Source organism: Phaenicophaeus curvirostris, chromosome 19 (assembly GCF_032191515.1).
Source record: "Phaenicophaeus curvirostris isolate KB17595 chromosome 19, BPBGC_Pcur_1.0, whole genome shotgun sequence".
NCBI lineage: Eukaryota > Metazoa > Chordata > Aves > Cuculiformes > Cuculidae > Phaenicophaeus > Phaenicophaeus curvirostris.
The window spans coordinates 7,837,630-7,865,604 of record NC_091410.1 but is presented as its reverse complement, the minus strand read 5'-3'; the positions used below and the strand labels follow the sequence as shown (position 1 = coordinate 7,865,604).

The following is a 27,975-nucleotide window of genomic DNA, read 5'->3' as shown; positions in this document are numbered from 1 at the left end:
TACCTGATGTTTGCATCCAGTTTGGGAGGTGTTGTACTGAAGGAAAACAGCAACGATGTATGTTTTTTTCCTAGAGGGTACATGCAGCATATTAGAAAAGATGAGAAGCGTGGGCTGTGGGAGAGGGTTTATAATATGAATTGCTGCTTTAAGTCACAAAAGAGAAGGGCAAATGGAAGTTGAAGTTGTCACTGTTGAGTTGTTTTGCAGCAGAGGAATCTACAGAAGCGAGGCTTCTCTTGGAGTACTAGTCACTGTTTTATGGAGTTGAGAAGAGGTAGAAAATGAGTCTGTGGAGGGTGAGGTCTGAACAGAGCTACTGTCCTGTAGACGAAGAACAGAGATTTCACTTGGAGGAATTTTGCAGACAGTATAAGAAAATACTTTGTACAAAATATAATTGACCAAAAGAGTTCCTTGGCACGGGGAACTAGTGTCTAGTTGTGCAGGAAGTTTAAAGCAGTGATAACTGTGACCAGACCTGACACCACTTTAGGCCCTAGTGTAGCAGCAGTTGAGATTCAGACCCAGTCATGCAGGCTGGCTGCAGTAACGCTGGGAGGTATTTGTTTCTGTGCCTTTTGTTGTTGCTGTTTTATTGAGATAATGGTGTAGAAGTAGATGCGCTTCCCTGCGGTGCGGTGCATCGGCATACACCTAGGTACAGAGTACAGGTTTTGATAAATCGTGAATTTGTTCAGCAAATCTTATTTTTAAAACTGAATGCTTTTGGATTTGCCTTCACAAGTCAAAATGGTTGATTCCTGTAAGACAATTCTTCAGTGGAAAAAAGGAACGGGTTCCCCATACAATGGCAGGTGATCTTGGGGTACCACCAGTGTGGTTCTAGGGTTAAAGCTGTTGGCCTTTTGTTCCTGTGTTTGTAAACTTAGAAGATAATTGGCACTGGTCTCTCTCTTACTTTGTATAGAGCCTGGGATTTTTTTAATTGAGTGAACAGGACTTCCGTGACATACTCAGCTTTGAACTGTTGCCCAAAACATGATGCAACTGGTAGTTTGAATTTCTGGGCTGGATTCTTACAGAATGGTGATGTCAGCTGTCATCACTCTGTTGTAGCACGGGATAATCTAAGGCTTGTCTCCGTCGTAGGAGCAACCAGGAGGTTGTGTTAGTGGTGGGATGAAACAGCTTGGTTCTGTTGGCTACTTGTTGATGGTGCCACTGTTTCCTTTATGTAGAGAAATTCCTGTCACCAGCAGATCACAGTTTGTAGTCCTACAAGGACTGGTAAGAGCCGAGGCAGATGACAAACATATTCCGCCAAGGAAATCACAGTTGATTACCAGAGTACATGGTGTCTGTTTTCTCTCGTATCTCTCTCTCCTACCCCTGACGCTCTCACACACGTCACACACATGATGCACTGAGATTGTTGGTAGGGACACATGAAAATGTAGAATGAAGGCAAGCTGCTGTTAATGTCCTAGGCTTATGTCCTTCTCAGACTTTGGAATGAAGCCAGTTTCTGTGGGCTTTAGGAAGCCACAGCTGGCTAGAGGCACTAGGTGCTATCTAATAGGGACTTTTTTCACTTTTCTTTAACTGGGTGAGCTAGTTGGGAAAGCATAGTCAGATGTTTTGAAAGAGAAGGCTGAATATTCTCTAGAAGGTAAAAGTGACACCTACAGTGCTCTGCCATTCTCTGTCAGTTGCTAGATTTTTCCCTTGGGACCATCAAGAGTTTGAAGTTCTTCAGGACTGGTCTCAGTGTGTTTGTTTTAGAAATGCCTTGTGTACTTGGATATATTTTTTTCCCTTTGGCAGCAGTTCTCTGAAGAATCATTAGCAGGTGCTCATGCAGACCCTGCATAATGTGAATGTTCACATTCCCAGCTGGAAAAGGCCTGTTAGAGCCGGTGGCTGACTGTCCTTCGCCTTTTTCTGCAGGTGTTTAAGAAGTTGATAACTTAATGACCAGAATTATTTTTGAGGTTTTTGATTAATTCACTCTTAAATTGTTTGTCTAAGTGTTGTGGTTAGGAAACATTAATGAGTTGCAAGTTACACACGGGGTCTCTTCAAACTTGTAATAGTTTGTCAGGTCTTCAGTAACTCAAAGATAAATTTGAAGTGTTTATTGTTTCTGTATGTGATGTAGAAGTACTCTGTTCTGCTTCAGGGCAGTTGTTCTGCAAATTGATGCTTATGTCAACAGAGCTGTGGGTCGGCGTTTTAGTTTACGCAGCTGTGTCAATCCTCTCTGGGTTATTGAAATTCATTTTATATAGCTGCGAAGACCCTTGCTGTAAAGTTCTGACTGGTGTAAACTAGAACATCTCAGCTGCTCGAGGTGACACATGATTTGGGACACTCCATTGGCCTTTGTCTGAGTACAATTCAATTCAGGATACGGCAGGGAAGAGGGGCCCAAGAGAGCTGGTTAATAATATTCAAGATTGCCTCCTCCACATTCCAGAGTGGTCCGTTTCGCTCAATAGGAAGTCAGGCAAAAATGCCAGGATGCCTGAACAGAAGCTCCTGGTTAAACTCAAATGCAAAAACGAATCGTACAGAGAGTGAAAGCAAGGATGGGTAACCTGGGAGGACTAGAGAGACCTTGTCTGAGCATCCAGGGATTAAGTTAGGAAAGTTTAAGCCTAGCTGGAGTTGAATCTGGCTAGGGACGTCAAAGACAACAAGAAGGGCTTTTTTGAGTATGTAGGTAACAAAAGGACGTCTGGAGAAAGTGCTCAACAAGGCTGGGGCCGTGGTTACACAGGAGATGGGAAAGGCTGAATGTCTTTTTTGCCTTGGTCTTCAGTAGCGAAATTGGCCTTCAGGAATCCCAAGTCCCAGAGAGATCCTCATAGATAATACTTGTGTTTGTAGCAGAGTAGATCTATTCTAAATGTTAACTTCTAGAATAATAAGTTGAATACTCCCCAGCATTTTTAACTAATGGAATCCTTTGCAGATGGTGTTAGAAAGAAGAAATGGGTTTTTTTGAGGGGGGCTAACAGGTTCCTGGGAACATTGAAATATTCAAAAAAGTTGTGAAGAAAGTTTTCATTCAGTTTTCAAGTTAATTCAATGTATTTCTTCTGTAGGTTCGGATTGCATTACAGTTGGATGATGGGTCACGTTTACAGGACACCTTCCTCTGTCAACAGACTTTGTGGGAACTTCTCAACCATTTTGAAAAGATCAGGTGAGCAACGCAGTGAGAAGATGCACATTAGATAGCTCTCTGCATGCCAGTAGCAAGTTGGTGTTACAGTGATCCAGCTAAATCCTGCAGATTTGTAGAACTTGCATTTATTTGATTGTGTGTTTCCCTTCACAACGCAGCTGTTTGCCTTTTCCTTGGCCTTGCAGATTTGACACTGTAGCTTCCCTATGATTTTTTTAATCCTGGAGTAGTGCTCCTGGTTCAGGGCGTAATCTGGTACTAGACTGCTAAGGCTAGGAAGAAACTCTGACTGGATATGTTGCTGGACCTGCCTTTTACACAAGCTTGTTTGAAGCCAAATTACTGCTGGAGCAAAGATGGTCTTGTTCACCGCTGTTTCTGTGCTGCGGTTCCGTGTTGTGGAGGGGCCCCGTCCTTAGGCGAGCTGCTGTTGCTTTTGGGGCTTGCTGTTTTGCGGGTACTTCAAGGCAAGCTGGAGCTCTCAGCAGGCTAATGTGGAATCTTCAAAAGAGTGATTAGAACCTGTTTAAATGGAAGAATTTCTGGTCCTACATTTATTGAATATGTACATTGGTTAGAAATCTTATTACAGTCCAGCCTACATTCAGTGCTTACTTTTGCCTTAAAATGCTGTATTTAAATCCTTTGAAATGTCAAGCTAATAAACTTTTTTCTCCAAAGACGGTTCTTTTTATTTCTGTCATGGCTTGGGAGATGAGGACTAGAAGCTGTGACAGCTGTTCTGTTCTAGACAGAGTTTCCAAATTTTACTTTTTTCTATCATAGTTGGCTTTACCTTTCTCTTGATAAAATGCTTTATCCATGTCCTGTGTTTCTAGCTTGTCCTTTTTCTTACGTCCTTTGCTTTCTGCTAGTTGCTTTGTTCCATTCGAATGTTCCTTTTGAAGCTCAGCCTTTCTGGGTACAATAACAGATGCTGAATTATGGGTTATCGCCTGCTAGCTGAGCTGTGGTAGTTGACTGGTTACAGGTATGTGTCAGAACTAGACTAACGTGTACTAGCATGAATTACTTCTATCTGCCCTTTAAGGCTGCTTGTTCTGCACTGCAGTTGCAGTAGCCTAAGCAGCATCGTTCTAGGGTTGACTAGCTGATGTTATCTGATTAAGTCAGGCTTGCATGGTTGAATTGTGTGACTGGAGTTGCTCCAAATCTGTTTCCAGGGTGAAGAAACCAATTCTTCCAGCTTCTCAGGGATGTGTCATTAGTTTTCTGCTAGCTTAGCTCCTTGACTGGCCTGTAATGAGGTAAAAGGAGTGACTTGTGCTGGTCCAGGGGAGGGAGTTTGGACTGGGGGCATCTTCTGTGTAGCAGGAGGTAACTGAACAGTTGGTGCTCGCTTCCTGCCCTCTCATGTAACTGCACTCACACCATTTGTGCAGCTTTGTGGGGAATTCACTTATATAGCTGATTCGTTGTTATGTATCAGGGTTGTCTTTCACGGGCAGTTATGACAAGTGTAGTGAGTTTGGAAGCAAGGATCTAAAAGGAGGAAGCAGCAGCTGGGTAGGAATGGCGTATATCTGTTTTTCTACTCAACATTCTGTATCATCAAACTATAATTTGGGAAAATGCTTGAGGCAGTCTAGTGACTCTAAGTTGATATAAATGAGTTTTAGTTATTGTTCTCTTTTAATCTTTAACATTCAGGGACCAGGTCTGCATTGTGGCCCTTACTCAAGTCAAAAGGGACAGCCTTCATGTAAATGCTAGAGAGAAAAGAATTCGTTTGCTTTTGATTGAGGAAAAGGGTAGGCAAGAAAAGCCAGGTTTGATTTTCCTGCGTGATTTAAGGCCCCTCTTGTACCTCACTACATACTTTTTGCTGTCTGGGAGAAGAGTGTCTGTTACAGTTTGTGAGCTGCCGGACTGAGGCGGGGTGGTAATCATGGACAGTGACAAATAACCTTTGTGGCTTTTATGCACATTAGTGGGTTATTTCTTTGGTTTAAATGTTGAGCTTTTTATCTGATTTTACTCCTTTGCAGTGGTTTTATTTGTTATGGGTTATTGTAATACTAATAGTTAATGCGAATGCTGCTTTTGTTAAGATTCTAACTGCTGCAGTGTGCTAAGCATTATTAACTTCAGTTCATAAGACACAGCTGTTCTTTTCTGCCCTCTTGAAGCTGAACTCAGATGTTTGTGTGGACTTTGCAACTTAAGTTCAACGAGCAGCAGAGATGCTGTGTGTGACGATCACAACACAAGCTGGACCTATAGCGATCCGTATGGATTACCTGGGCTGTGCTGCTCTTCAGCATGTAGTGACTCACTTGACTAACTAGTCGGCTGGTTGTTGGCTTTTGCTGAATCCTTCCTTTGGCTTTCCAACTTGAGACATTTTCCTGGAATGCTCAGCTGCTCTAAGTGCGTGAGGGGAAGTATTCTAAATCCACTGGAATTTCCCCCGGGTTTCCAGAGTCCATCTTGGCTAATTGGGTCTGAAGAAGGTCTGGAAGCTATTGTGAAGCTGCTCCTCCTCTCAGCGTGCGGCAGTCCTTGCACAAGATGTTTACAGGCCCTGTCAGATCACTACATGAAGGAATCCAATCTGCTCGCCGTTCCCCTTCTGAAGAACAGCACATCAAAGAAATGACAGTGTGTTTGATGTGTGTGCTTGCCTCAGTGAATGCATGTAATGGATTAACAGCAGCTGGAGGAGGAGCCTGCTGGCTTCCAAGAGTTATACAAAAATAAGTCTCTGGGGGATCTTTGCTTGGAGTCTGTTCTGCAGAGCTTGGTTGAGGGCATGAGGCTTGTGTACCCTTCTAGCACTAGTCCTAGAAGTGTTGATTCTCTGTCTCCTGCTCTTGATTGTCTGGCAGCTTCAGGAGCTTTGTGGACTTCTATGTAGAAGTGATTGCAGTCTAGGCACTCAAAGACAGTTTTGACAATGACTCTGACTCTTTGTTCCTTTTGTGGTATTGTTCATTAAGTTCAGATATTTTCCATTCATTTTTAGCAGGCTCCTCAATCCAGAAGGTTGCTTGAATTGAGAAAGCAGTTTTGCAAAGTTGTGTGAAACTAGATTATCTAAGTCAAATGGGTGTCCTCTCTTACGGGTCTGTGTGGTGAGGATGTGTGTTCCATCGTGCCTCGACTTTTTTCCTCATAAATTGTGGTCATCCACCTTTCCTGACAGACAGGCAACTTGAGAGTCAAGCTTTTATTCCACTGAACTGCTCAGTCTGCCTTGTGTTTTTGATTCTGTACAGTTTTCTCGCTGTTCCATCCCCCCTGCGTGATGCTCACTAATTAAAGCACAAGATAGAGGATGCATCCCTGAAGGTACAAGTGATAGGTGTAGGGCATGCACTGGGTACCAGCAGTCTGAGTACTTGGTTACGTTTTGTGAAATTTGGACACCAGGTTGATGAATATTTTGCAAATACATCTAGGAGACTGCGTGGCTATGACAGCTACTGCAGGAGTAGCAACAATGTGGAGAAGTTATTGAAGTAGGAATACCTTTCCAAACCTAATTTGCAGTGAAAAATAGTGGATTTTGCTTCAGGCTGCCAGGGTCCTGCAGATTTTGAGTTTTCCTGTCAAGTTCACTGCAGAGATGAGAATCCCATGGCTGAAAAGGCAGTTAAGTGTGCGCGTTCCTGCAACCCTGTGGGTCGTTTGCAAAGCTCCATGTGAGTCCAGTGGCCACCACCAGGGCATAAACCAACCAGCGGGTTGGGTTAACTGGTTTGCGGAGAGGTGGTTTCCCTTCAAGTCAGGAGTGGTGGGTGATTGTTTCCTGGTGGGGTGAGGCACAAGGGAAAGCCATTCTTTCCCCCTGGAGGCTGGACTCCAGAGAGCACTAAGATCAAGGGAGTTTACCCTGAGGAAGAATTTCAGCTGTTTTGCTTTTAATGATAAAGCAGCTGTTGCGGTGCAGATGGAATATACAGCCCTGATCAAGGGGTGTCCTGATGCAGCCGCAGTGACAGAGCGTTCAGTACAGAGCATGTTTGTAAGATCTGGGAGGGTGTTATAGAGAAGGATAAATATCATCATTCCGTTGATGGGGAACATCTCGGGGCAGCTTTCTCACCTGTTGTTTTGTAATTTCTCCTGCTAAGTTAGGCTGAGCCTTGTGAGTCTAAAACTTCTGAGAAAAAAAATGCTGGGGAGAACTCAGCCAGTTAATTCTGAACCCCTGCTGTCTCAGGATGGACAGTGTTCTATTGCTTACCTTTTCCATTGGTGTACTTGGGGGGAGAAGCAAACTATTCTGCTTTATTTAATGTTTCACCATGTTCTCCGATGATTTCAGTTTGAGTTTTGCTTTGCTGAAGGGGAGACCAATCTGAGAGAGTCTTTTCTGGTGTTGAGTCTAACTCTCTTACCAATTTCAGTGCTTCAGCGTAATGTACTGGTTAATTCTTTAAGGCTTTTGACTTTTCTGCAGACATCTGAGGCTGCCTTGCTAACAGTGTCAGCCCATTTGTTTTTCTCCATTATGAACGCCCTGTTAGGGTTTCCCGCATGTGCTCTGTGTTGCAAATGTGTGATCTTGGATGGATGAGAACTGAGATTTGCTGTGACAGGCAGGGATTGTCTTTTCCCTGTCCATCTTCTGTGTTTGATCAAGTCAGTATGTAATAAAGCTCTTCTACCTGAATTCCTCAAAACTGCTTATCTAGAGGAAAACAAGAAGAGTAACATTTTGTCAAGAGTAGCTTCTCACTGTTTTTTTCCTTCTTTTTGCTGAGTCCTTCGCTTACGTCTTCCTCTGCTGATGGTCTGTCAGCAGCGTGCAGCATTGCTGATCTGTATCCTGCCCCACCAGAGTGCTTAAATGTGGGTTGATCTTTGTTGTCTGCTGTGGCAGCCTTTCCTTTGGCTTTGTTTTGTTCTTGGTCTGCAGAATCTGAAAGCTTCTTCTGTTTTTTTTCCTTTTAAATCTGTCTGATACCAAGACACAAAATCTTTGTCCTCAGATTATTAGCATTAGAGCAGTATTTCATTCTGTTTGGTGCTGTGCATACATGGAAAGAACTGACCTGTCCCCAAGGAAAGTAGTCTAAACTGTAATGAAGTATTTAACCTAGATAAGGGGTTGAAAAGAGCAAGGATGATTAAGCCATATCCCAGATCAGGTACAGAGACACATGGAAGAGTGCCGTGCTCAAATTTATCTGGTAAGATCAACTAATTTCAGAATTAATTTTAATTATTTCTGTCTTGTTTTTAATCTTTCAAATCTGTGTTTAAGGAACCGTGAATGCACTGAAGCAAATGCTTTGCTTGATGTCTGATATTGACTCTGTGAACTGTTTAGTGGTTGTTGCTGGAGGAACATGGAGGAGAGGTCTGCTAGCTAATTTCACTTCTCACTGTTGCTCTGCATTGGTTTTGGAGGAGGCAGGCAGTTCTACAGGTGGTGCAGTATTTTGCTGTTTATTGCAGGGAGCTGATGGAACAGTGCGGTGAATTCTCCCCAGTCTGTATTTACATGCGAGATGAGGTAAGCCAGCAAAGCCTTCTGTCTTCTCTTCTCCTTCTGTCCCTACAAAATAAGAAAAACTTAGCTCTGCTTTCCAACCTGGAAAGTGTTTCTTTTGAACTTTCTTGAGAGGGGAAGTAGAAAAATATTGGTCTCTTCAAAGCATGACGTGTCTGTATGGAAAAAAGCTCTCTTGGAACGTAACCCTGGGCCGTTTAGACCTCTGAGCCCATAAAATGAGCTCAATGACCTGTTTGTGTTTTTCTTTCCAACTTCTTTTAAAGCTGGAGTCAAAACAGTGGTTTCATTTTAATAAATATTTGCTTTTCTGTGTGTTTTGATCTTTTGCTGTTAATGTTTTGTTTAATATTTTGTATGTGCGTATTACGGAATTTGCTCTCTTTTGCTGTCCCCTTCACTTCCCGCTGACCTCTGTGCACAGATCATCTTTATTCTGGAACAGGCCATTACAAGCAGATGGGAGGTGTATGCAATGCAGTCACCTGTCTTTCAGCGCTGAGACCTTGCCTGTGATTTAACTTCTGACATAAAAAATAATGCTTTACTGGGGTTGGATCCAATTTGGACATACATGTGGGGTGGACATATATGTAGATCATCTTCCCTAGATATCATTTAATCAGCAGTGAATTTGGTAAAGCAGCACAGGTGAATACAGATGGATTCGGGTCTCGTTTCCAGCTGCAGAAAGTGTGTGTTTTGAGCTGTTTCTGCTGCTGTTTCCTTTTGATACAGGCTTCTTTCTAGAAGAAGAATTTTACATGCCCTCCAACTTAGGCAGTTGCCATAATTACTTTACTCTGGTTTTATTGCAGGTGTCGGGAAAGGATGCTCTAGAGAAGACAACGCTGAAGTCGCTTGGCCTGACTGGAGGCAGTGCCATCATCAGGTCGGGAGGAGCAAAGCTTGGGTTCTTTGTTTTTCCTTTCCACTTCGGTGGTGGGTTTGTTTTGTTTCACATACCAAAAAACAAAAGCACAAAAAAAAGTTCAGAACGACAAGCGTCAGGGCACTCAGTAATTATTGCATTTGCCTGTTTATCTGAAACTGCTGCCCAGATGTGCTTCCCACAGCCGTAGATGCTGGCTCTGGCCGGTCATATGCAGATTAAAGGGGCTCCTTTGCTGCCCCTTTTTTTTTTTTTTTTGGGGTTCCCTGTAAGTGAAACAGACAATTCAAAGTTAAAAGTCTTTCTGAGGGGACAATCATCCACCACTTTATTCATCCCTGGTTTGGATTTCAGGCATTAAACTCCCAGTCCCTGCAGTGCCTTCTGCTGACTGTGTGGGAGGGCGAGGTGGGGGACAGTGACAATCGTTCTGTGATCCTCCAGCCAGTTCTTTGCAGTGTATACAGACGGCAGGAATGATTAGAAGCTGTGCTTTACAACTGGCTGCTGTTTTTTCCTGGAAGGCAATTTTCTTCCTGCAGAGTGGGTAGTTCTGTTCTGTTTTGGTTTTTATTTTTGTTTTTTTATTTTTTCACAAACCCTTGACCTCCCCATCCCTAACTTCAGAGCAACTGGAGTGAGTGTCTGGGAGAAGCAGATCATTAAATTGGGGGTATATTAGTGTCTAGCTGTCATCTTCATGTCATGGTCACATTGAGAGTGGGGAGGGCAGCATTGTCAGGATAAATAATTTTGGTTTTATTCCTTTTGGTGTCTTCTCTAAGAGTTGTCATGAAGAAATGCAGTTCGTCTGGCCAGGAGGAAGCTGTGGGTGCCACGGTGTGGTGTAATGAGCCTACAGTGAGTTCAGTCTCTACTGATGGAGCAGTGAATGTGCCCCTACCTCAAGCAAACACGTTCCCGAAGGACTTGGACCACATGGATGTGGCCATGTCTTTAAAGAGCTGCACAGACAAACAAGACTCGATTAGAGAATCTCATGCCAGCTTGGAGGAGCAGGGGCCTTCCTCAGAGCTTGAGTCTACCCCATTTGTCCCTTTTTCTGGAGATGGGCAGCGTCTGGGGGACCCTTCTGTAGCTGCACCATCTCTCGGGCTAGAAACGCCATCTTCAAAGCTGCCAACAACTTTCTCCAGCCCTGGAGGACCTTCTAAGCCAAAGAAGTCCAAGAACAGCCAAGAACCGCAAAAGGAGCAAGGACAGGTAAGGGAAAGTTTGTTTGCCATGAGGACTTATTTTTTTATCCTGCCTTACGTGAGGCTGAGCTCCTGCAAGGGAAAAGATGTTTCCGTAGTTAAGATTGTTTTTTGGTTTTTTTTTTCCCCCCATAGCATAGGGTTAGGTTACAGTCCTACCAAGAATTCCATAAGGAAGTTTGGACAGTTCACTGTAGGAAATACAAAGGATGGGAATTTATGAATTTGCTGCCTAGAGGCAAGCACAGCATTGAACCTTGAGGCATCCTTGATGCAGGCAGCACAACTGCATTAAAAGCACGGTTCAGCAGAGCTTCAGTCTCTGTGCCTGGCATTCCGTACAAATTTTGTTATTAAACCAAAAAGCTTTGCCACCCAAGGTGTTTGTACTTCTAAAAAGTGCTGTCTGCTGTGTAGTTTTGCTAAAGACAAACTGGGTTTGGTCAGACTTGTAGTTTATAGTACCCCAAAGGTGCTTAGTGCTTGCCATGACTGACTTACCTATCGCTTCCCGCAGCAGACAGAAGCTTAGTAGAGTTTTACATATGGAAAGGGATAACTTTTCAAGCTTGTTGTAGGATTGTCCTATAGCAGAAGTGTGCTTCATAGGTTTGTTGCAGCTTAATCCCTTGACTTCTAAGATCTGAGAAGCTGGTCAGAGTTTCTAACCCTTCGGTTGAAAGGTTTGTTGAGTCTTCTTGTCTGAGCCTTTCTGTAGAACGTGGATCTGAGTAATAAAGCCGTTGTGAAAGCATATCCCATGCTGGTTGCTGTTAATGTCTGCTTACTTGGAGTTCCTTCTGCCTCTGGTCACTATGACTTACAGTTTAATTCTTTCAGTTAACACGTGTGGTAGAATGTAAGGGTTATGGAACTAGGAAAGGGATTCTTCAGCTACAGTTGCATCTTACTTGCCAAGAGTTCAATATCTGGGAAAAAAAACAAAAAACAAAACAGGTCAGGACCTCTTCCTTTCAGACTAGTCCCATTTCTTCTGTGAGTCTTGATTTTTTTGGTATTGCAGATGAAGCAGAAACCTTCCATCCTTTTCCTTCTCTATTTCTGCTTGTGTGCAAGTGTCTTCTGCCTTGCTCTAAAATACGGTGCTTCTCTGTACGCCTTTTCTCAGGAAGGGAAATTGCACATCTGTTGTCACTGTTGGGTGTCTCTGGAGTAAAACTTTAAGCAATAAAATTAAAACTGCTTTAGCTCATTTAGGGGTAGCAGAACCAGTGGCTCAAGAGTGCTGTGATGCCGTGGCAGATTGGCCTCTGGATGGTGTTAAGTATGCTTTGTGGAGGGCAGCTGTGTGGGATCCAATGCCTGCAGCAAGGCTGGGTACGTCTAGCAAGCATCATCAAATGAAGTACAGGAGGCATTACATCCATAACTTACTCCATGTTATTATGCACTGGGAGTTTCCCATCCTGAATTCTCTGTGACCAGCTCTTTCCCTTGCCCCTTTGCTGAACACATCTTCACTAAGGCTGGCTGTAGTGTTCAGAGCTCCCGTTGTCTCCTGTTCTTTAGTACCTCCTAGAGTTGGAGGCTTTTGTTTATCTCTGGTTCTAATCCAGCCGTGGGATTAAACAATGGAAAGCTGTAAGTAGAAAGAAGAAAGGGTGCCTGGTGAAGTTCAAAGGAAGCTCAATGCAGGAGAAATTTGGCAAGACAATGTGTGTGTTCTTGCTTTGGTGCAGAGATTCTGCCTTGGTTGACTTCTTTGTGGTTGCAGTCCATTCTTGATGAGTTTCTGAATTGTTTAGGAGCAGAAACCAGACCCTGTAAGGACTCTGGAGCACTTGCAAATGGAGCAGAAAGACCTTGCCAGCCAGGTGGTGAATGTTTCAGTATATTAGAAACATGTTTGAGTCCATCCAATCAGTATCATTTAATCTTTTGGAACAGGCCCTGAGCGTGGAGAGCAGAACAGTAGGCTGGGTGATTTGTCCAGGCTGATGTGTGCTTGCTTTGGTCATGCCCTCACCTGTGAGGGGTTTGGAAAGGAGGAGTTCTAATTGTGTCTGAAAAGGAGAGGAGGGAGAACTGTGAGGGTTTGTGGCGATATTCTTCACCAGTTCCGTTGCCTGCACTTCTCCATTTGCTGGCTGGTGAGACAGAACTCATTTGATCGTTTTGCTGGCTACAGCTGGATGTGAAATTGTGCTGCTGGGCGTGGAGCTGAACAGTGGTGGCCTGAGGACTCTCACGATCCGGCATCTTTCTCAGAATTGCAGTCCAGTTCAAACCACTCAGAGGCACTTCTGAAGCCAGCCTCCCTTCTAGTTTGAGAGCAGCTTTGGAAGCAGCTGCAGATTCTGTTGGGGGGGCTCTGCCCTTGTGTTAAACAGCATGTGATTTTGACTGCTGCTTTCAAGCCCTTTGATCTCTGATGCTTTTGCTGCTGATTGATTACATTTTGTTCCCTCCTCCATTCCTGCCATCCTCCCCTCTCCTTGCTTTCAGCAGCAGAGCAGGGCTGACCACATGGTATCTGCTTTTTGTCCCTTTTCAGTCCTGAGGAAAAAAACCAAAACAAAACAAATTATTTTTAAACATCAAAGGTCCATTTTTGTAAAAGAATCTTCCCATTAATGCTTTGCCTGTGTGTGGTTTTTGAAGCTGAAGAGAAAGGCTGGATAAAATCTGTGCCGGCGTCCCTTCGTTTCTTGGGCTAAAGATGGTTTACAGACAGCTGCATGCTGACTTTGATGTCAGAACATTAATTATTAGAAGGTAACTTTACACCAGATTCCCCGTGGGATTAGAGCTCCCTGAGGTGGTGGGGAGGAGGTGGGTCTCCAGGGAGAGCTGGCTGCTGTGGAAAGCACAATAGACACTACTTCAGTTAAATTCAGTAAAAGTTTTCCTCTGCTTACCTGTTTGCTGAGGTCTAAGGCGGTGACTGTGAAGCATGGTTTATTGCGTAGATGCTGCAGTGAGCAGATGGCTTCACCCTACTGGTGGGAAGTACCCAACAGCTCAACGTTGGCTGTAGAAGTAAAGACTTTGAAGAATGAAGATGACAAACTGTAATGCAGCATCTTTGGCTCTTCAAAGGTATTGCAGACAGAAGTATGACAGCAAAATGCACAGCTTGCTTTCCTCCAGAGTTAAGTAGAAACTGCCGTGTGGTGGCCATTTGTTGTTATGGGAAATGGTTGCCTTTTCTCACAGCTGCACAAAACGCCAGGTGTGTAGTGGACTGGGAAGAAAGATGATGTGCCTGGTCACCACCTTCTTGTAAGTCACCACAGGGAGGTAGCTTTTGAATTCTGTCTGCGCTCTAGGATTGTTTGTGATGCATTAAAATAAGGATCTACGGAGAATACTCGGGTTGGGAGGTGTCTGATTGCAATACCTGAGTGAACAAGTGATAAGCAAGTGGTAATGGATGAGGAAAGAGGAGCAGGATGATGGCTTGACTCTGGGGAAAGAGAGATTGATGGAGCAACAGGAATGGAGACCTCTTTCCCTCTGAAGAGTGTTTCTTGTGTCTGTAAGGAGGCGAGATGTATGGGTGGTTCCATGAGGTGATAAATAGGAGGGAGAAGAGATACTATGATATTATTATGATGTGGCTGTATCCTCGGTAACAAAATTGTGAAGCCTTTTGTTTGCTAAGCAATTCTTAGAGACGCCTTGTGCTGATCAGACCCTGTTGTGCAGTTCTGTAGTGGAGTTGCAGAAACCACCTGAATTATGTTTCACAAGCCCTTGCTTATCGCAGCTCTCTGAGACGTCTCAGTCTATTACTGGGGATTGGCTGCAGATTTATAATAGGCAGTTCTTACTCTTAATTGTGTGTTTTTGCAGTCTTGATAGACGTGCAGAGATCTGCTCCTTCTTCTGGACAGAAAAGTGTGTTTCTTCGTGTTAAGCAGTAGCTAAGGAATGTGTCTTGGTTTGGAAGTTGAGGTGTGCAGCATTCAGTGTTGGCTGGGGAAGCTTAGGAGCTCGAAGGCAGCCATGTGTCTGCATGGGGCCAGGACAGGTACCCTGTGGAGAGTTAAACGGGGATGTCCTGGATGGATATAACTTAGATGTCAAGAGCAGGGTGTTCATGTCTGGAAAGTAGTGGATTTTGTGTTTACAGCAGGTAGGTAGCTGTGGGATGGCTCTAGAGGGGAAGCTCTTGATTTGCAGTCATTTGTTTGAATGAAACTTTAGTAACAGTTCTGATGTGGGGGGCCTGGAGCAGTGAGCAGGCAGCAAGGAAAAGGGGTGAGCACTTAGGACTGGGATGTACTTCTGCCTTCTGCAGTCTCGTGATTTCTGATGTCTTGCCTGAAGTCTTTGGCTACTGCCATGGTTTGTGTAGTGACTGAGGCTTTTCCTGTGGAGTTTAGGAGTAACTAAAGTGCTTGCTAGAGCCAATGCTAAATGGAAAGTTTAGGATTTGCTAATGCAGACATTGGAATTCCTTCCATTACATCCCAGCACCCTTCATAGGATATGTCTGGTCAGTTTTATGTTTTTAGGGTTTCTTGGAAGAAGTCTATTTTCAGTATGTGTGTTTAGAATGAAATGAAGCTTAAGCCTGTTTGAGGAGACCGAAGTGTGCCTGATCACTGGGGAGGCCCGATTCATTCTCCTCTGGCGTCGGTCTGACCTTAGCGGAGCAGCTGCTGGCAGCAGGTAGGACCACTGTGCAACGGGCCCTTTCCCAGAGGGTGGCTCTGCACGCTCGGGATCGCTCCCGCAGTGCTGTGCCTTCCTCCCCCTGAGCCCCAGGAAAGCTGCAATCAGGCTCCTTCACCCGCTTGTTATAGTTGACCCTGCTCAACTTTCTAAAAGTAGCCAAGGGTCCCACCCACACAACCTCACTCTTTTAATTTCTCTAATTACCCTTATAGTGCCCACAAGCAGAGCGAGCATTGCCTTGTAATTTGTGTTGTAGCTTCTGACAATTGAGGGAGGCTCCTTCTGTTCCCAAGGGGCCTGTGCCTGGGGGAAGGGAGAATGGAAGGGACATGGAGGGAGGACATTCGAGCATTAATTAGGATTGGAAAGAGTGTATGAGGGGAAGAAGGGGTGAGGAATGGGCATCAGGTTTGTTCACAGAGCCTAGAACTGTGTTAGGCTGGCAGCGGACTCGTCCTCAGCCCAGGAAGGACATGTATCTGTTAGAGCAACTCCAGAGGGGGCCACAAAGATGATCAGAGGGCAGGACAGGCTGTGAAAGAGTTGGGTCTGTTCAGCCTGGAGAAGAGAAGGCTCTGCGAAGACCTTAGAGCAGCCTGCAGTACTGAAAGGGCCTACAGGAAGCCTGGTGAGGGGCTCTTGATCACGGAGTGCAGAGATAGGATGAGGGGGAAAGGTTATAAGCTAAAAGAGGGAAGATTTAGATGAGATCTTTAGGAAGAAATGTTTTGCTATGAGGGTGGGGAGGCCCTGGCCCAGGTTGTGCTGAGGAGTCTGGCTACTCCATCCCTGGAGGTGTTCAAGGTCAGGTTGGATGGGGCTTGGAGCAACCTGGCACAGGGGAAGGTGTCCCTGCCCATCGCAAGGGATGGAACTGGATGGGCTTTGAGGTCCCTTCCAGCTGAAACCACTCTGATGATTCTATGAGCTGTTAAAGCTTTTGTTCTGGTGGGTCTCTCCAGTCATGGACTGCTTCCCCCGATCTTCTGTTGCCTGCGGTACTCTGCTAGGTTTACTTTCACTGTTTGTATTTAAACAGGAGTCAATAGGTGTAGCTGCCCCTTATGTGTTAGAGGCTGCTCATGTTTTATGTTTGCATCCTGACACAGCTGCTGCTTTTGATGTGAGGGATTGTGACCCGCATCGCACTGTTCTGAATCATGAGGGACACCTCATGTGATTCTCCTTCAGAGATAGTGAGCGCTGCTTGTCTCGTAGGTTGGGAAGGTGGGTTGGGATTGGATGATGTGGGTGCTTGTGTTTTGGTGCTGGTTTTTGTTGAGTGCTAGTGTTGGCTGGGGGGTTGTTTGGGTGCTTTTTTTTTTTTTTTTAACTAACTGCAGCCACGGTTCTAGGCTGCACCACGATTGTGCTGAAAGGTTTGCTGTCAAGGTGTCCAGATCCTGCTCCTGGGCTCTGGGGCAGGGGAGCAGTGCTGGCAGGCTGCATGTGCTGTGTGGACAAGAGGGATATCTTGGCTGCAGAGCGTTGAGTGGCCTGTCCTTGGCATGTGGCATGTAGGAAAAGTTGCCAAGAAGTGTATTGAGTACCTTAATTGCAGGTAGTGTGTACAGTGAACTGTGAAGTGAGCCCTGGTTGGGAACTCTTGCCCTTGGTTCTGTGGCAAGAGGATGTGAAGCAAAGAGAACAGAAGATACAATGCAAGCCAAGAGTGTCTGGCAGATGATAAACTTAAAAGGGCAGTTTTTAGTCTGTAGGACAAAACACCTGTATAAGTTGTGTGCTGTCTGAAGAGTGGTAGGGAAGTGATTCCATCCTGTGAGAGGTTTGGAGTAGAGCAGAGAGGAGGGTTATGGTTCTGGGACAGGAATTATTTCTGAATATTTAAAAGCTTGTAAATAGCCAGGAGTATGGTTCAGCTGCAAAATGTTATTGTATTGCAAGCAAAGAGATTTCACGGGCATTCCCTGGAAGAAGTCATCTCTCCTTAGGTTAGATATGACTGCTGAGGTTGTTACCCCGAGTCTCTTATTCTGAGGTGGAGAACAGTTCACTGCTCGGCTGTGACTCCTCATGAGACAGATTTCTGCTGCTTGGTGGGAGAACTGCACCCCAGGCTCCACCAGCTGTAAAAAACAACAACACTAGCAACCTCTGTATCATTAGCCTAATCTTGGTGACACAAATTCCACACTAGTGGTGTATTGCGAATACTATCCTTTTGCTTTTTTCAGGAACCTTAAGGCATAAGCAGAGCAATGCATTTAAGACTAATCGAAGAGCATTTTTATTCTGTAGCATATGGAGCGAGAACCACTGGTGTATCACCTAGACCTGCTAGAAACTCCTCCTGCTGGCCCAGAAGAGCTTCCTGATGAGTTTTTTGAAGTCACAGTGGATGATGTACGGAAACGTTTGGCACAGCTGCAGAGCGAGAGGCAAGTTCCCTTTCTGCTGGTGAATGAGGTTGCTCTATATCCTTTTGATGAGCAGTGACACTCTGCACCTACAGCTGGCTGTGATCTCTGGGCAGAGAAGTTACTGGGTGTGGAATTAATGTAGTGTCAGCCGTGGAAATCTCTGCCCTTTGTGCCCTTTGAGTTCAAGGACTACATCGTGTTTCTGCAACAGAACTGATGGGTTTGTGTGAATTGTGCACATGGGATAATGTTGAAGATGTCATCACGAAGTGATCATGAAGCCTGTGTGGTGATGAGTTTATCTGAGAACCTCAGGCTAATTGGGGATGGGCCCTAGCTGAGAAAGGACTAAGAGAAAGATTCCTTCCCATGTTCTGTGTTTCAGGGAGTTACTCGAAGCCAGTTAACACCTCATCTCTTATTCTTTCTTACCTTCTCCTTTCTAAAACAGAAGCCACTGCCTTTGTAATTAGATGTGCTCTTAGTTACTGGAGGCAGTGGTGAGCTCCTGCTGTCTGTTTTGATCTGACTTCATATTAACTGTCAGGAATTAAATGGGTGGAATTTGAACTTGTGATGGATAAACATACAAACACAATGATCCAGCTTCATAACTGCCACTGACTTGAATAACAGCTGGTAGCATTTTCAGCCAATAAGAAACACCTTGTATTTTAAGTAATAGAATTAACTGTGTATTAAACTTAACCAGGAAAGACCAACTTTAAAACATTACTCAAATGGAAGTAAAGCAAAATCAAAATTATCTGCAATTCAAGATGTGAAAATGTTTGAAACACCCACAAAGAGTGGGGAGGCTGGAAAAACGATGTGTCTTGCTGCTCAAGTAGCTGTCAAATATTCATGATTTTACTGCATTCTTAATCCTGTTCTGAACTAAAACTAGATAAAGGTAAAGTGTCCTCCCAGTCACAACAGCATTTTGATATTTATCTGTTCTTAAAGAAGTTAATTTCATGAATGTATTCAGTTTCAAGTGGATCATAACATTCCTTCGAACATCACAAGCCTTCTCTGGGGCTGTGGGACAGCCTGCTTTAAGCTGTAACCAAGTCTGAGTGGAGCTTTTTACTTAGAGCTGATTTTTTCCCCCACAGGCTGCTGAAATCCACATGAATACACAGATTGGCCTGAAAATTGCTCTGCTGCCTGTGGGTCTGGAGTATTTAGTGGTACAAATGTAGGGTCAGTTGATTGGGGGTTCCTGGAATACAGCCCCCCTCAAAAAAAGGCCTAATTTCCAAATTTGCTGATGCTTGTAATCCTTTTTCCCCTCACAGCCAGGGATAAAAATAAAGTCAAGTTACACATGAAACCGATACCAGTTGGCTTCTGATCTCAGCTGGTGAATCTTAACAAAAACAAGCTGTGTACCATGCAATATTTAAATGCAATTTAATTCAGATTTCATGAAGAGCTGAGAGTGGGTGTGAATCAGCAATTGGTACACAAAGAAGGAACAGCTTTATTTTCATGTTTGCTTTTCAGATTGGGAGCTGGTCCTCTTGGAGCATCTTGGAATGTAACGTAGTGGCTGACAGCCCTGGGTGCAGTTGGTGCAGTGAGCCTGTAGCTGTTTTGTGCAGCTGTTCCTGAGATACCTTGATGATTCTTAAAAGTAAAAAGAGGTCCTTCAGTCAGTATAGGTGTCAGAGATTAACTTGCCAGTAGCTGTGCACGATTACTTGATATCACCAAAAATTAGCCTAGGAAATTGGTTATTCAGAATTAAATACAGACAAAGAGAAAGGGCTGAAGCTGAACACGGGATCTATTGGAGCAAAGCTTATTTCTTTACTTACAGGAAAATGTAAATGTTTTCTTGACTTTGTTTCTTCTTAAATTCAGATAGATTTATTGTTTGGTTGTTTGGTTTTTTTTTTTGCACCTGCCACTCCTTTTAAAACTTCAGTCTGCAATGCCAGTTCTTGAATGATCTGAAAATTCTCATTTTTGTTTTGTTTCCCTGTTACTAATTAATACCCATTAATTTCTTGGGCCAGCATTGTTTTTCAGCCTCTGTAGCTTTTTTGCCTCCCTGGAGTAATCACATCCAGCTTTAGTCTCTGTTTTATTGGATCAATAAGTCTGTCTCTTCTTGAGTTGTCTAAGCAAATGTTCCCCTGTTCTTTTTAGTATCTTTCCTGGGATATGCTGTAACAAACTTATTTTAAACTTGTACTGGAAAAGTAATTTTATACGGTATTGTTGCTGATGCTCAGTAGTTCTGTGTATGAGATTTTTGGGGTTGGGACCACAGGAGATGTGGAAAACACTGTGAAGAATCATAGAATCATAGGATAGTTTGGGTTGGAAAGGTCCCTGCTTGGATCTTCCACTTTCTTAGTAAAATAAAATTAAAGTTACAGAAGTGACAACTTGTCTTCTTCCCTTGTGTCTAGGAAACGCCTGGAAGAAGCTCCACTGATGACAAAATCCTTGAGGGAGGCTCAGCTGAAGGAAAAGTTAGAGCGTTACCCCAAGGTAGCCTTTGTTCTTTTTCCAGTCCCTCTGGACAGTCCAGGCTTGGGGGGTTGAGTAACTTCAGGAATCAGTTGTGATCAGTGGAATCTTGAGCTACTTATAGGAGAACTTTTCAAATTCCTGTCCCTGTTAATTGTCTGTGGGGCTTGTGTAGCAGTTGTATCATGTAAAATCAGCTGTTTCGTGAGGATGTGGTTGAGAGGCAGGCAATATAACTTCCTTTTGTTTTTTTCAAAACCCTTATATTGTGCACACTTTGGTCTGTATGACTGAGCTTTCTCTTCTGCCCCTCCTCTGCAGACCTTTATATTTTGATAGTATCTCATTACACATTAAAAGATAAGATGCTACAGACTGCAGAGATATTACTCTATAAATACAATCCTAATGCAGTTTTTGCCTTTGGTGATATATTGCAAAGAAATCAGATATTAAGTTCCCAAGTTAAGTGCTTTCTGAAACGGAGAGGTGTGAGATACTTCAGATGTATGGGCAGGAGGATTCCAGCTGCTCTGGGCCCTTCAGACACTGATGGGCCCATCATGGACTTACCCGTCCGTGGGTGACTTTCTACTTTGTGTGTCACTTAGTACAAGGAGCTCCTATTTGCTCAGTAAATGCTGCTGCGTTATACATCGGGCTGTTTCTGTAGATCAGCTTTCTTACAGCTTTTGAAAGCCAGAGCAGCCCATGTTCCTTGAGGAACTGCACAGTAATTATTAGCCAGTGTGCTATGCCACCTCTGTAGAGTAAATATCTCAAGTTTCCCTGTTTAAAAAACCTCACTTGCTTGCATATTCTAAGCTAAGGACAGGTGTTACAGAACAGCCATAAACAGTTGATGTGTTGTGTTTTGCCTCCAACTCAGGTGGTGCTAAGAGTCCATTTTCCAGACCGTCATGTTCTACAGGGGTTCTTCCGTCCTACTGAAACTGGTAAGAGCAACCTCCTCTCCAGTCTGTGTGGCTGCAGAGGACCTCCCACATCATAGATCAGCTGCATGACAAAAGAGTGGCTTGGAGAGGTCTTTCTGCTGTCTGGAGAAATAACACTGCTCTGAAAAAGCAGCAGTAGCCAGTTAAACTGTCCTTGTAAGGCCCCGAAGGGGATAGTTGCCTTAGGTAAGGGGAATTGATTTTCAGGACTCTCTGATGGAGACTTTCAAGCTGCCAAATATTTGTGCTCAGGAAACCATCCCACTTGACATCCCATTGTTTGTGTCAAATGGTGTGTTACTGAGATGACCTTGGACATTTCCTCTACGTTAACACCTAGAAAATTTTGGGGAACAGGCAGCCAAATCTCTCCAAACCAAAAAGAAAAGGAAGAACAAAAAGCAGCTTTCCCTCTTGAAACAAGAATAACGGGATGAGCCTTTCTGCATCCATCAGTTCACAGAAGGTGCTCAGACCATACACCAAGGAGCTCTTGCTGTTCACAGAGATCCTTTCCCTCTCATCTGACAGTGGTGGTCACCCACACAATTTTTTAGATACTTTTGTATGGAATGAGAACTGCTAACGAGTTACCAGGTCACCTGGCTGGTCTCTACAAATCTCACAGTTGCTATTGGATTTCCTAGGAAGAACTTTGCTGGCATCTTTAGACTTTGCTAACAGACCAGCATGTCTAAATGGGTTTGGTTGGTTGGTTTTGGGTTTTTTTTGTTGTTTGGTTGTGTTTTTTTCTCTCCAAGATACTTGTAACAGTAACAGTTCCTTTTGAGGAAAAGGCAATCTACAACATTGTAGAGGGCAGTTTTACCCTTACGGGTTAGCCATTTTGCCTAGCATCTGAGGAAACCAATGTAATTCAGCAGACCTTTCTCTTCTTTTTTTCACAGTTGGTGTTCTGAGAGACTTCGTAAGAAGCCACCTTGCAAATGCAGACTTGCCGTTTTATTTGTGTGAGTGTGCGGTTGGTAATATTTATCCTGCTTTCCAAATCCCATTCTTATCTGTGGTGTATATGGGATCTCGTGATGCCATGAGGTATGGCCCAGGGAGGAATTCCTTCCCTAAACACAACCTCAGAGTGCAAAGAAGGTGTAACCTGCTCCCTTAGCCACATTATCCTTCTGCCTAATGAGAAACCTGTATGGGCAATGTGAGTGTGTGGCTTCTTTAAAGAGCAATAGTCCCTCCCATACCTGCTGTATTTATTGTTTTGGTTGCTGGGTGGTCCTGTTTTGTAACTTGTTTTTTAACTTCAGTTATTGCACCTCCCAGAACCGTCTTGAACGATGAAAGCTTGACACTCTTTGAGGTAAGGACTCTCATTGTGCTCTGTGATTCTCTCTGACTCGCTGCTCCCCTTTGCCCTGCCATATGCTGCAGTCACTTTTAAAAGAAGCTGTGTGATGTTGGGATACCTATAGGCTTCTGCTTAGCCAAGGCTAACCAGAACCAGGTATTTTGGAGCACAAGCTCTTCACCAGAAGAGGTCCACCTTGTGCAATAATATGCACTGGTGTATTGTGGCAGGGTTGGGGGGTCTGCATTGTTTCATACCTACGCTTAGTTCCTTACGGAGTCTGAACTGCATTTAACCCTGGAACATTATTAGTAGAGCTGAGCTGATGTGAGTTTGCTCTGCGAGCAGTTGGACCAGTATAGTAGGAGGTGTTTCACTGGATTTGGACAGGTAACTGCTTTCAATTTCTACAGCAGCAGCTAAAGGCCATGTTAGTGATTACCAAAAGGCTTAGATTTTTGCCTATGTGAGATTTATTTTAAGCTAGGTTGTTCATTGAGGGATCTGTACTCTATGCGTAACTCTTCTCAAAAGGTGAAATTTAGTTTTTCAAATCCAGGTTCTTGGATGTGTTTTGCAGGTGTCAAATAAGGTGGTCTTGAATTGTCTGGCCAGAGTCTTGTGGCTGTGTCAATAACACATGTATCAAGAGACTGATCAAGTGATTTTTACAGTGACTTTGCCCCAGACTCACCCTGTTTAAGTCGTGCTGTCATTCAGGACTTGATGTACATTTGTCGTGTGATGCATGGGAGATCACAGGGTAGAGGGTCAGGCACGCTGCAGTGGGAGTTTTTGCTTGGTACCCCTGAGGGAGCAGAAGGGGTGGAGCAGGGCGAGGGATGGAGAAAGGGACTTTTCAGGCAGCGTGGTGAATTAGGTAGGGATTAGCATGCCTTCAAAGTTGTTTATAATGGAGCTTTCCAAATCCCACAACTTCCTGACCAGGCCATGTGGAAGAGATACACGTGCAGCTGCTTTTAGACTGTTAGGGGAAGCAGAGTGGGGATCTGTGTGCAGAGTGGGGATCTGTGTTCACCGTGGGAAGTCTCTCCCCTTCCTAATGCCCTGTTAAGAATTCTTTGCTGAAATTTGGAGTTTTGGGAGTGGTTTTGTTGACATTGGAGTTCCTTGTAATGTCACTATGCCTGTGACAGGTTTAGCTTCCTTAGGGAGTCCTGAGCCTCTCGGGGATCGCACCCCTATTTGGTTCTGTGGTTCAGGAATTGCTGTGCAGTAGCCCTTGGCCTTCACCCAGCTTCACAGCCTCAGAACCGTGCTGTTTCTGTGAGCCTGACCATGGCCTCTACTCGAACGTGCAGTGTGACTGGCCGTGCTTCTCCCACCGACAGGAATGGGACAGTTTATATGTTAGTAAGACATAATGTCATTGTGGGTGGGGAGAGCAACGATTTTTCTTTTCAAAGCCATTTTGTAATTAATGAAAATCTGAGTGAAAAGCACTTCGTGTCTCTGTGCCAGGAGATTTTGCCATTTGGGACATGAAGTTGGTCCTCCCAGCCTCCTCTGGCTTGTAGCACGTCACCCACATCTGCCACTCAAAGGCACACGTGGTACCCATGATGGGAAAGGCAAAGACAAATGGTGTCATTGGATTTCTGAGAAATCCCATGGGCTATGGTTGCTGATGCGTTTGGAAAATATTCAGAGGAACAGCAAATAATAAAAAGTATTTTGCACTTGTTAGCAGTTCTGAGGCAAGGGAAGCAGCCACGGAGCCGAGACTGGCACAGACTGGTCTGACATGGCCCATGCATGCTGTTCGCAGCCTTTATCTTTTTCTTTTCCCCCTTCTTTTCTGTCCAAGGCTGTCAGGTCTGAGCACATCCTTCACCTGGAGTTCCTCTGCACACATTTTTCAACATGGCTTTTGGAAAGCTTTTCTCTCTGCAGCTCTCGCTAGCAGAAGTCTCCTGCATAAAATGGGTGGATTTCTTGCTTTTTCTAAGATTTGGCTGGGATGTGTCCTATAGAAGTGTTGGTTTTGTGTACTGATTTGTATTCTTCCATGAGATATTTCTGCTGAAAACCATAAGGTGGATGTTTGCCATTTTAAAGGACCTTTTGTCTGGGTAGTTTAGATGGTGGATGTGGAGCTGCTGGTTACAGCAGAGTTTGCTGAAGAGGCTGCTACCCCAGGTATTCTCACTTCTGTTGCCTGAGCTGCTGCATGTTTTATTCTACGTGAGCTGGATGAACAGTTTAAATAATAGACGTTTGCAGCCTCAGGTCTCTTGACTGAGGTGGATCAGAGTCTCATAACGTGTGGATCCAAGCAGTTGTTACCGTCTTGCAGCGAGTAGTAGTGATGGGCTGAAGCAAGCAACCTTGCCCAGGGCGTGGTGTTCACTGCAGGGGGATGTGTGTCCTCAGCGTCGTGGAAGAAAACATTCTGCTCTCACTTTACAAGAGTTGCTGCTGCAGTTCTGCCAATGGACCCAGGCACACTCTCTGCAGGAGACCCTGCTATGGCTTGTGGGAGTTTTAAGAACTCTCTTGTGAGTTTTATATTTTGTCTACTTCTGCCGTCGAGTGTATAAACTTTGCAGAGTTCTCTGGTCCATCAGGCTCGGATGGCTGGAAATGTGTGCACAGCCATAGGTATTTCTAGATAGCTTTTCTAGATTTTTTCACCATACACATTCAATGTGACACTTCAAAATGCATATAAAAGCTCACCCCCAGAGTTAGGAAAGCCCATCACAGTTCATCACAGCTGCCTTGCAAAATGAGTTGATGGTGAAAGGGGCAAAACAGAGCATTTTTGTAATCAACTTTTTCTTTTCCTTAAAAATAAGGATTTATTTAATCAACATATATTCAGGGAGAATTTAACCTTGACTGCGGGGCTCTGGAGCACTGAAAGTGAGTGCATGACCTGACTCAAATGCTTGAGGCTAGCAACACTGATGAGGAGAGCAGAGTAGAGGCTTAGCAATAATGGAAGATGCGTCACTGGATTGGCAAGAAACAGCAGGGGAACTGATTTATTTGAGGAGCCAAGAAATTCTTACGTGTGCAGGGTGAGATGGGAGCAGGCTGCAAGGGGCTGAGGCAACTTGGTAGGGTAAAAGGAGGTGGAGAGGGAGCAGGAAGAAATGTATATCTGGAGGGTCTAGGTTCCACTGTCTATTTAGGGCTTTAGATTTTGGGGCAGTGGCTTCTGCGCTGCTGGGAATGTGTGCTGGGGGAAGGGCACGGAGCGTGTGCGTTAAAGCCTGGAAGTTGTTTGATGCAGCTGGGTGCAAAATGGCCATTACGTAAAACTGGTCTGCGGATCGGAAGAGCTGTGCTTAATGGCAGTGGCCCCATCGCTTGTGTCCCTTGCCTGGGGCCCTTCAGCCCTTTCGGGTCATGGTCTTTTATGGCAGGAATGATTCTGTGTGTTTATAAACAGGTTATTTGGATGAAGCATCAAACAGGAAAAACGATTCCTGCCGAGAACTTGTCATACCATTCTGCTTACCCGTACTGCTTGTCTGAGACCGCGGTGCTCCAGCTTACTGAGACTGTGCCCTGTCCCCATTTGGGTTGGCTGATTCTGGGTGAAGCTTTGCTCCCCGTTACCAGTGTAAATGTTTTTTCATCTTTAACTTTTGCTTTTAGTTAGTGAAGGTTCCATGCTGTAACATCTTTTGCTTGGGTAGGCTTTCCCTTCTGCTGCTGCAGGTCTGGGTGCTTGGCAGGGGCTGAAGGGGGCTTTCTTCTCAGGGAAGGGACGCATGCGGGAGTTGCTCTGGCTTTCATGTCCCTGGCAACTGTGTTGTTGTTGGATGCCCTTTTTACAGGCTGCTTTCCCTGAGCCTCTGTGTTCTCAGTAGAAATGTCACTGGCCTGACCACGAGCAAGAGAGGTGATGTCTTTGGTGTTGGGCCAAGTGGGCAGCATTGGGAACAGGGCTTACTCTCAGGTGTTGCCTTCCGGCCTATGAGCTCTTCAGTCTGGGAAGACGTGTGTGTGGGTTGGTATCCTCCCTCACTACAGAGCAGTGCCTGGTCCTGCGTGGGGTTTGGCTCTGTAGGGGTTCCATTAGCAGTAGGTTATGCTCCACTCTCCAGACTGCCTTAGTGCTGTCTGTAAGAAGTAGTGGATCGTGTCTGAGGTGGTAATGTGAGCACATTTGAGCATTCAGATCTTTATAAATGACCAAAATTTGTGCTGAAGCCAGTAGCAGGAGTCACTACAGATGGTGCAGTACCATATTATCAACACTTCTGCTCTTTCTCCACCCTCTCACTCCATTCAAGCTGATAAGATTGGAATGACATTCATTAAATCTGATTGCCTATAGTGGAGGGAGAACCTTTATGCTGCAAGCAAAAGCAGGGAAAAGGACAAATATTGTCAACTGGTTTGCCAAGATACTTGGGCTGAAAGAACTGTCTGAAGTGAAGTCTCCCAAAATGTGTCTATTTACAGTATAGTGAGCACACAGATTGGCAGCATTGTGGAGTTTTTGGAACCCATAAAGACTTCAAGGCATTGCTTTGATTTTTTTTTGTTACTGCTGTTTTTGCTGGCTGCCTTATCCTCATGTCCCTTGAAGTGTTTTATAATGTTCTGCTCTCCAGAACTGATCAACTGCAGGCTTCCCTGTTGTAGCATTTGGCTTTGGGTTCTTTATAGTTCTCCTTGCTTGTTTGTGTTTTCTTAGGCTAGCTGAGCTTTTCAGAGTTGCTTCTTGCCTTCTTTCTCCTCTCAGAAACAGGCACTTGTGTAGTGCTTCTCCACATTGCGTTAGTGGAAAAAATCATTGATTCCTGGATTAATACTAGGAAAGAGCAGAAGGTAGGAACATCAGCTGCTGGAAAAGTCAAGGCAACAGAAAGGGCGTGAGGCCATCATCTGTCTTCAGAGGAGCTAAAGGAATCCACAGGCTTCCACGTAAATATTTAGATCTTCTAATCAGATCTTGGAGTGCACCGGGTATTTCCTCTGGCGTGTACCATGGGGCAGAAATGCAGAGGAGCTGTTTGTTACAGTCTTTGCCTTGCGTTCTGTTTCTATATCCTATTTGTTAATGCCACTTAGGGCAATACATCTGGCACGCTTGTCAGAAGCTGACTGCAAATCGAGCAGTGTGAAGCCATCTCTGCTTTCGGCAAGAGTCTGAATGCAATTTCAGAAAAAATTACTTCATCAGAGTCTGCTTGTCGGAGATATTTCCAGTGGCCTCGTGGTTGTTCCACTTGCTAACAAAGAAAATGGTAGTTAATAGTGAAATGCATCCAGCCTGAGGATGGTCTTCACCCTCTCTTAGCCCTTTACTCCTTTACTTACCCATTCAGGACTCTTTGCTCCGACTGGATTTTGGTAGCAGTTTTGCCTCTCATTTGCCTCGTGAGATCCGTTAACCACGCGCACAAAGGCTGTCCGTGCCTGCTGCTTTAGGCCACCTTGGTTTGCGGCCGGGTGCTTCAAGGCAG

General features: G+C 44.6%; 2 protein-coding genes across 3 annotated transcripts in view; both read left to right on the top strand.

Moving 5' to 3' along the window:
• Positions 1-5,374, top strand: part of ANAPC11 (anaphase promoting complex subunit 11) — a 75,890-nt gene extending 70,516 nt beyond the window's left edge. The window contains exon 3 of the mRNA XM_069872775.1: positions 5,359-5,374. The gene's annotated coding sequence lies outside the window, so the exon portion shown is untranslated. The remainder of the gene's footprint in view (positions 1-5,358) is intronic.
• The window catches only part of ASPSCR1 (ASPSCR1 tether for SLC2A4, UBX domain containing), a 39,876-nt gene that overhangs the window by 2,632 nt on the left and 9,269 nt on the right, over positions 1-27,975 (top strand). Inside the window, exons 4-12 of one of the 2 annotated variants that reach the window (XM_069872769.1) lie at positions 3,072-3,172; positions 8,582-8,639; positions 9,455-9,528; positions 10,314-10,752; positions 17,649-17,788; positions 20,194-20,275; positions 21,144-21,210; positions 22,119-22,266; positions 22,504-22,540. In XM_069872769.1, the coding sequence (XP_069728870.1) occupies positions 3,072-3,172; positions 8,582-8,639; positions 9,455-9,528; positions 10,314-10,752; positions 17,649-17,788; positions 20,194-20,275; positions 21,144-21,210; positions 22,119-22,266; positions 22,504-22,540 (1,146 nt within the window). Of the gene's footprint in view, positions 1-3,071; positions 3,173-8,581; positions 8,640-9,454; positions 9,529-10,313; positions 10,753-17,648; positions 17,789-20,193; positions 20,276-21,143; positions 21,211-22,118; positions 22,267-22,487; positions 22,541-27,975 lie in introns of both variants that reach the window. The other variant, XM_069872770.1, reaches the window with a different exon arrangement.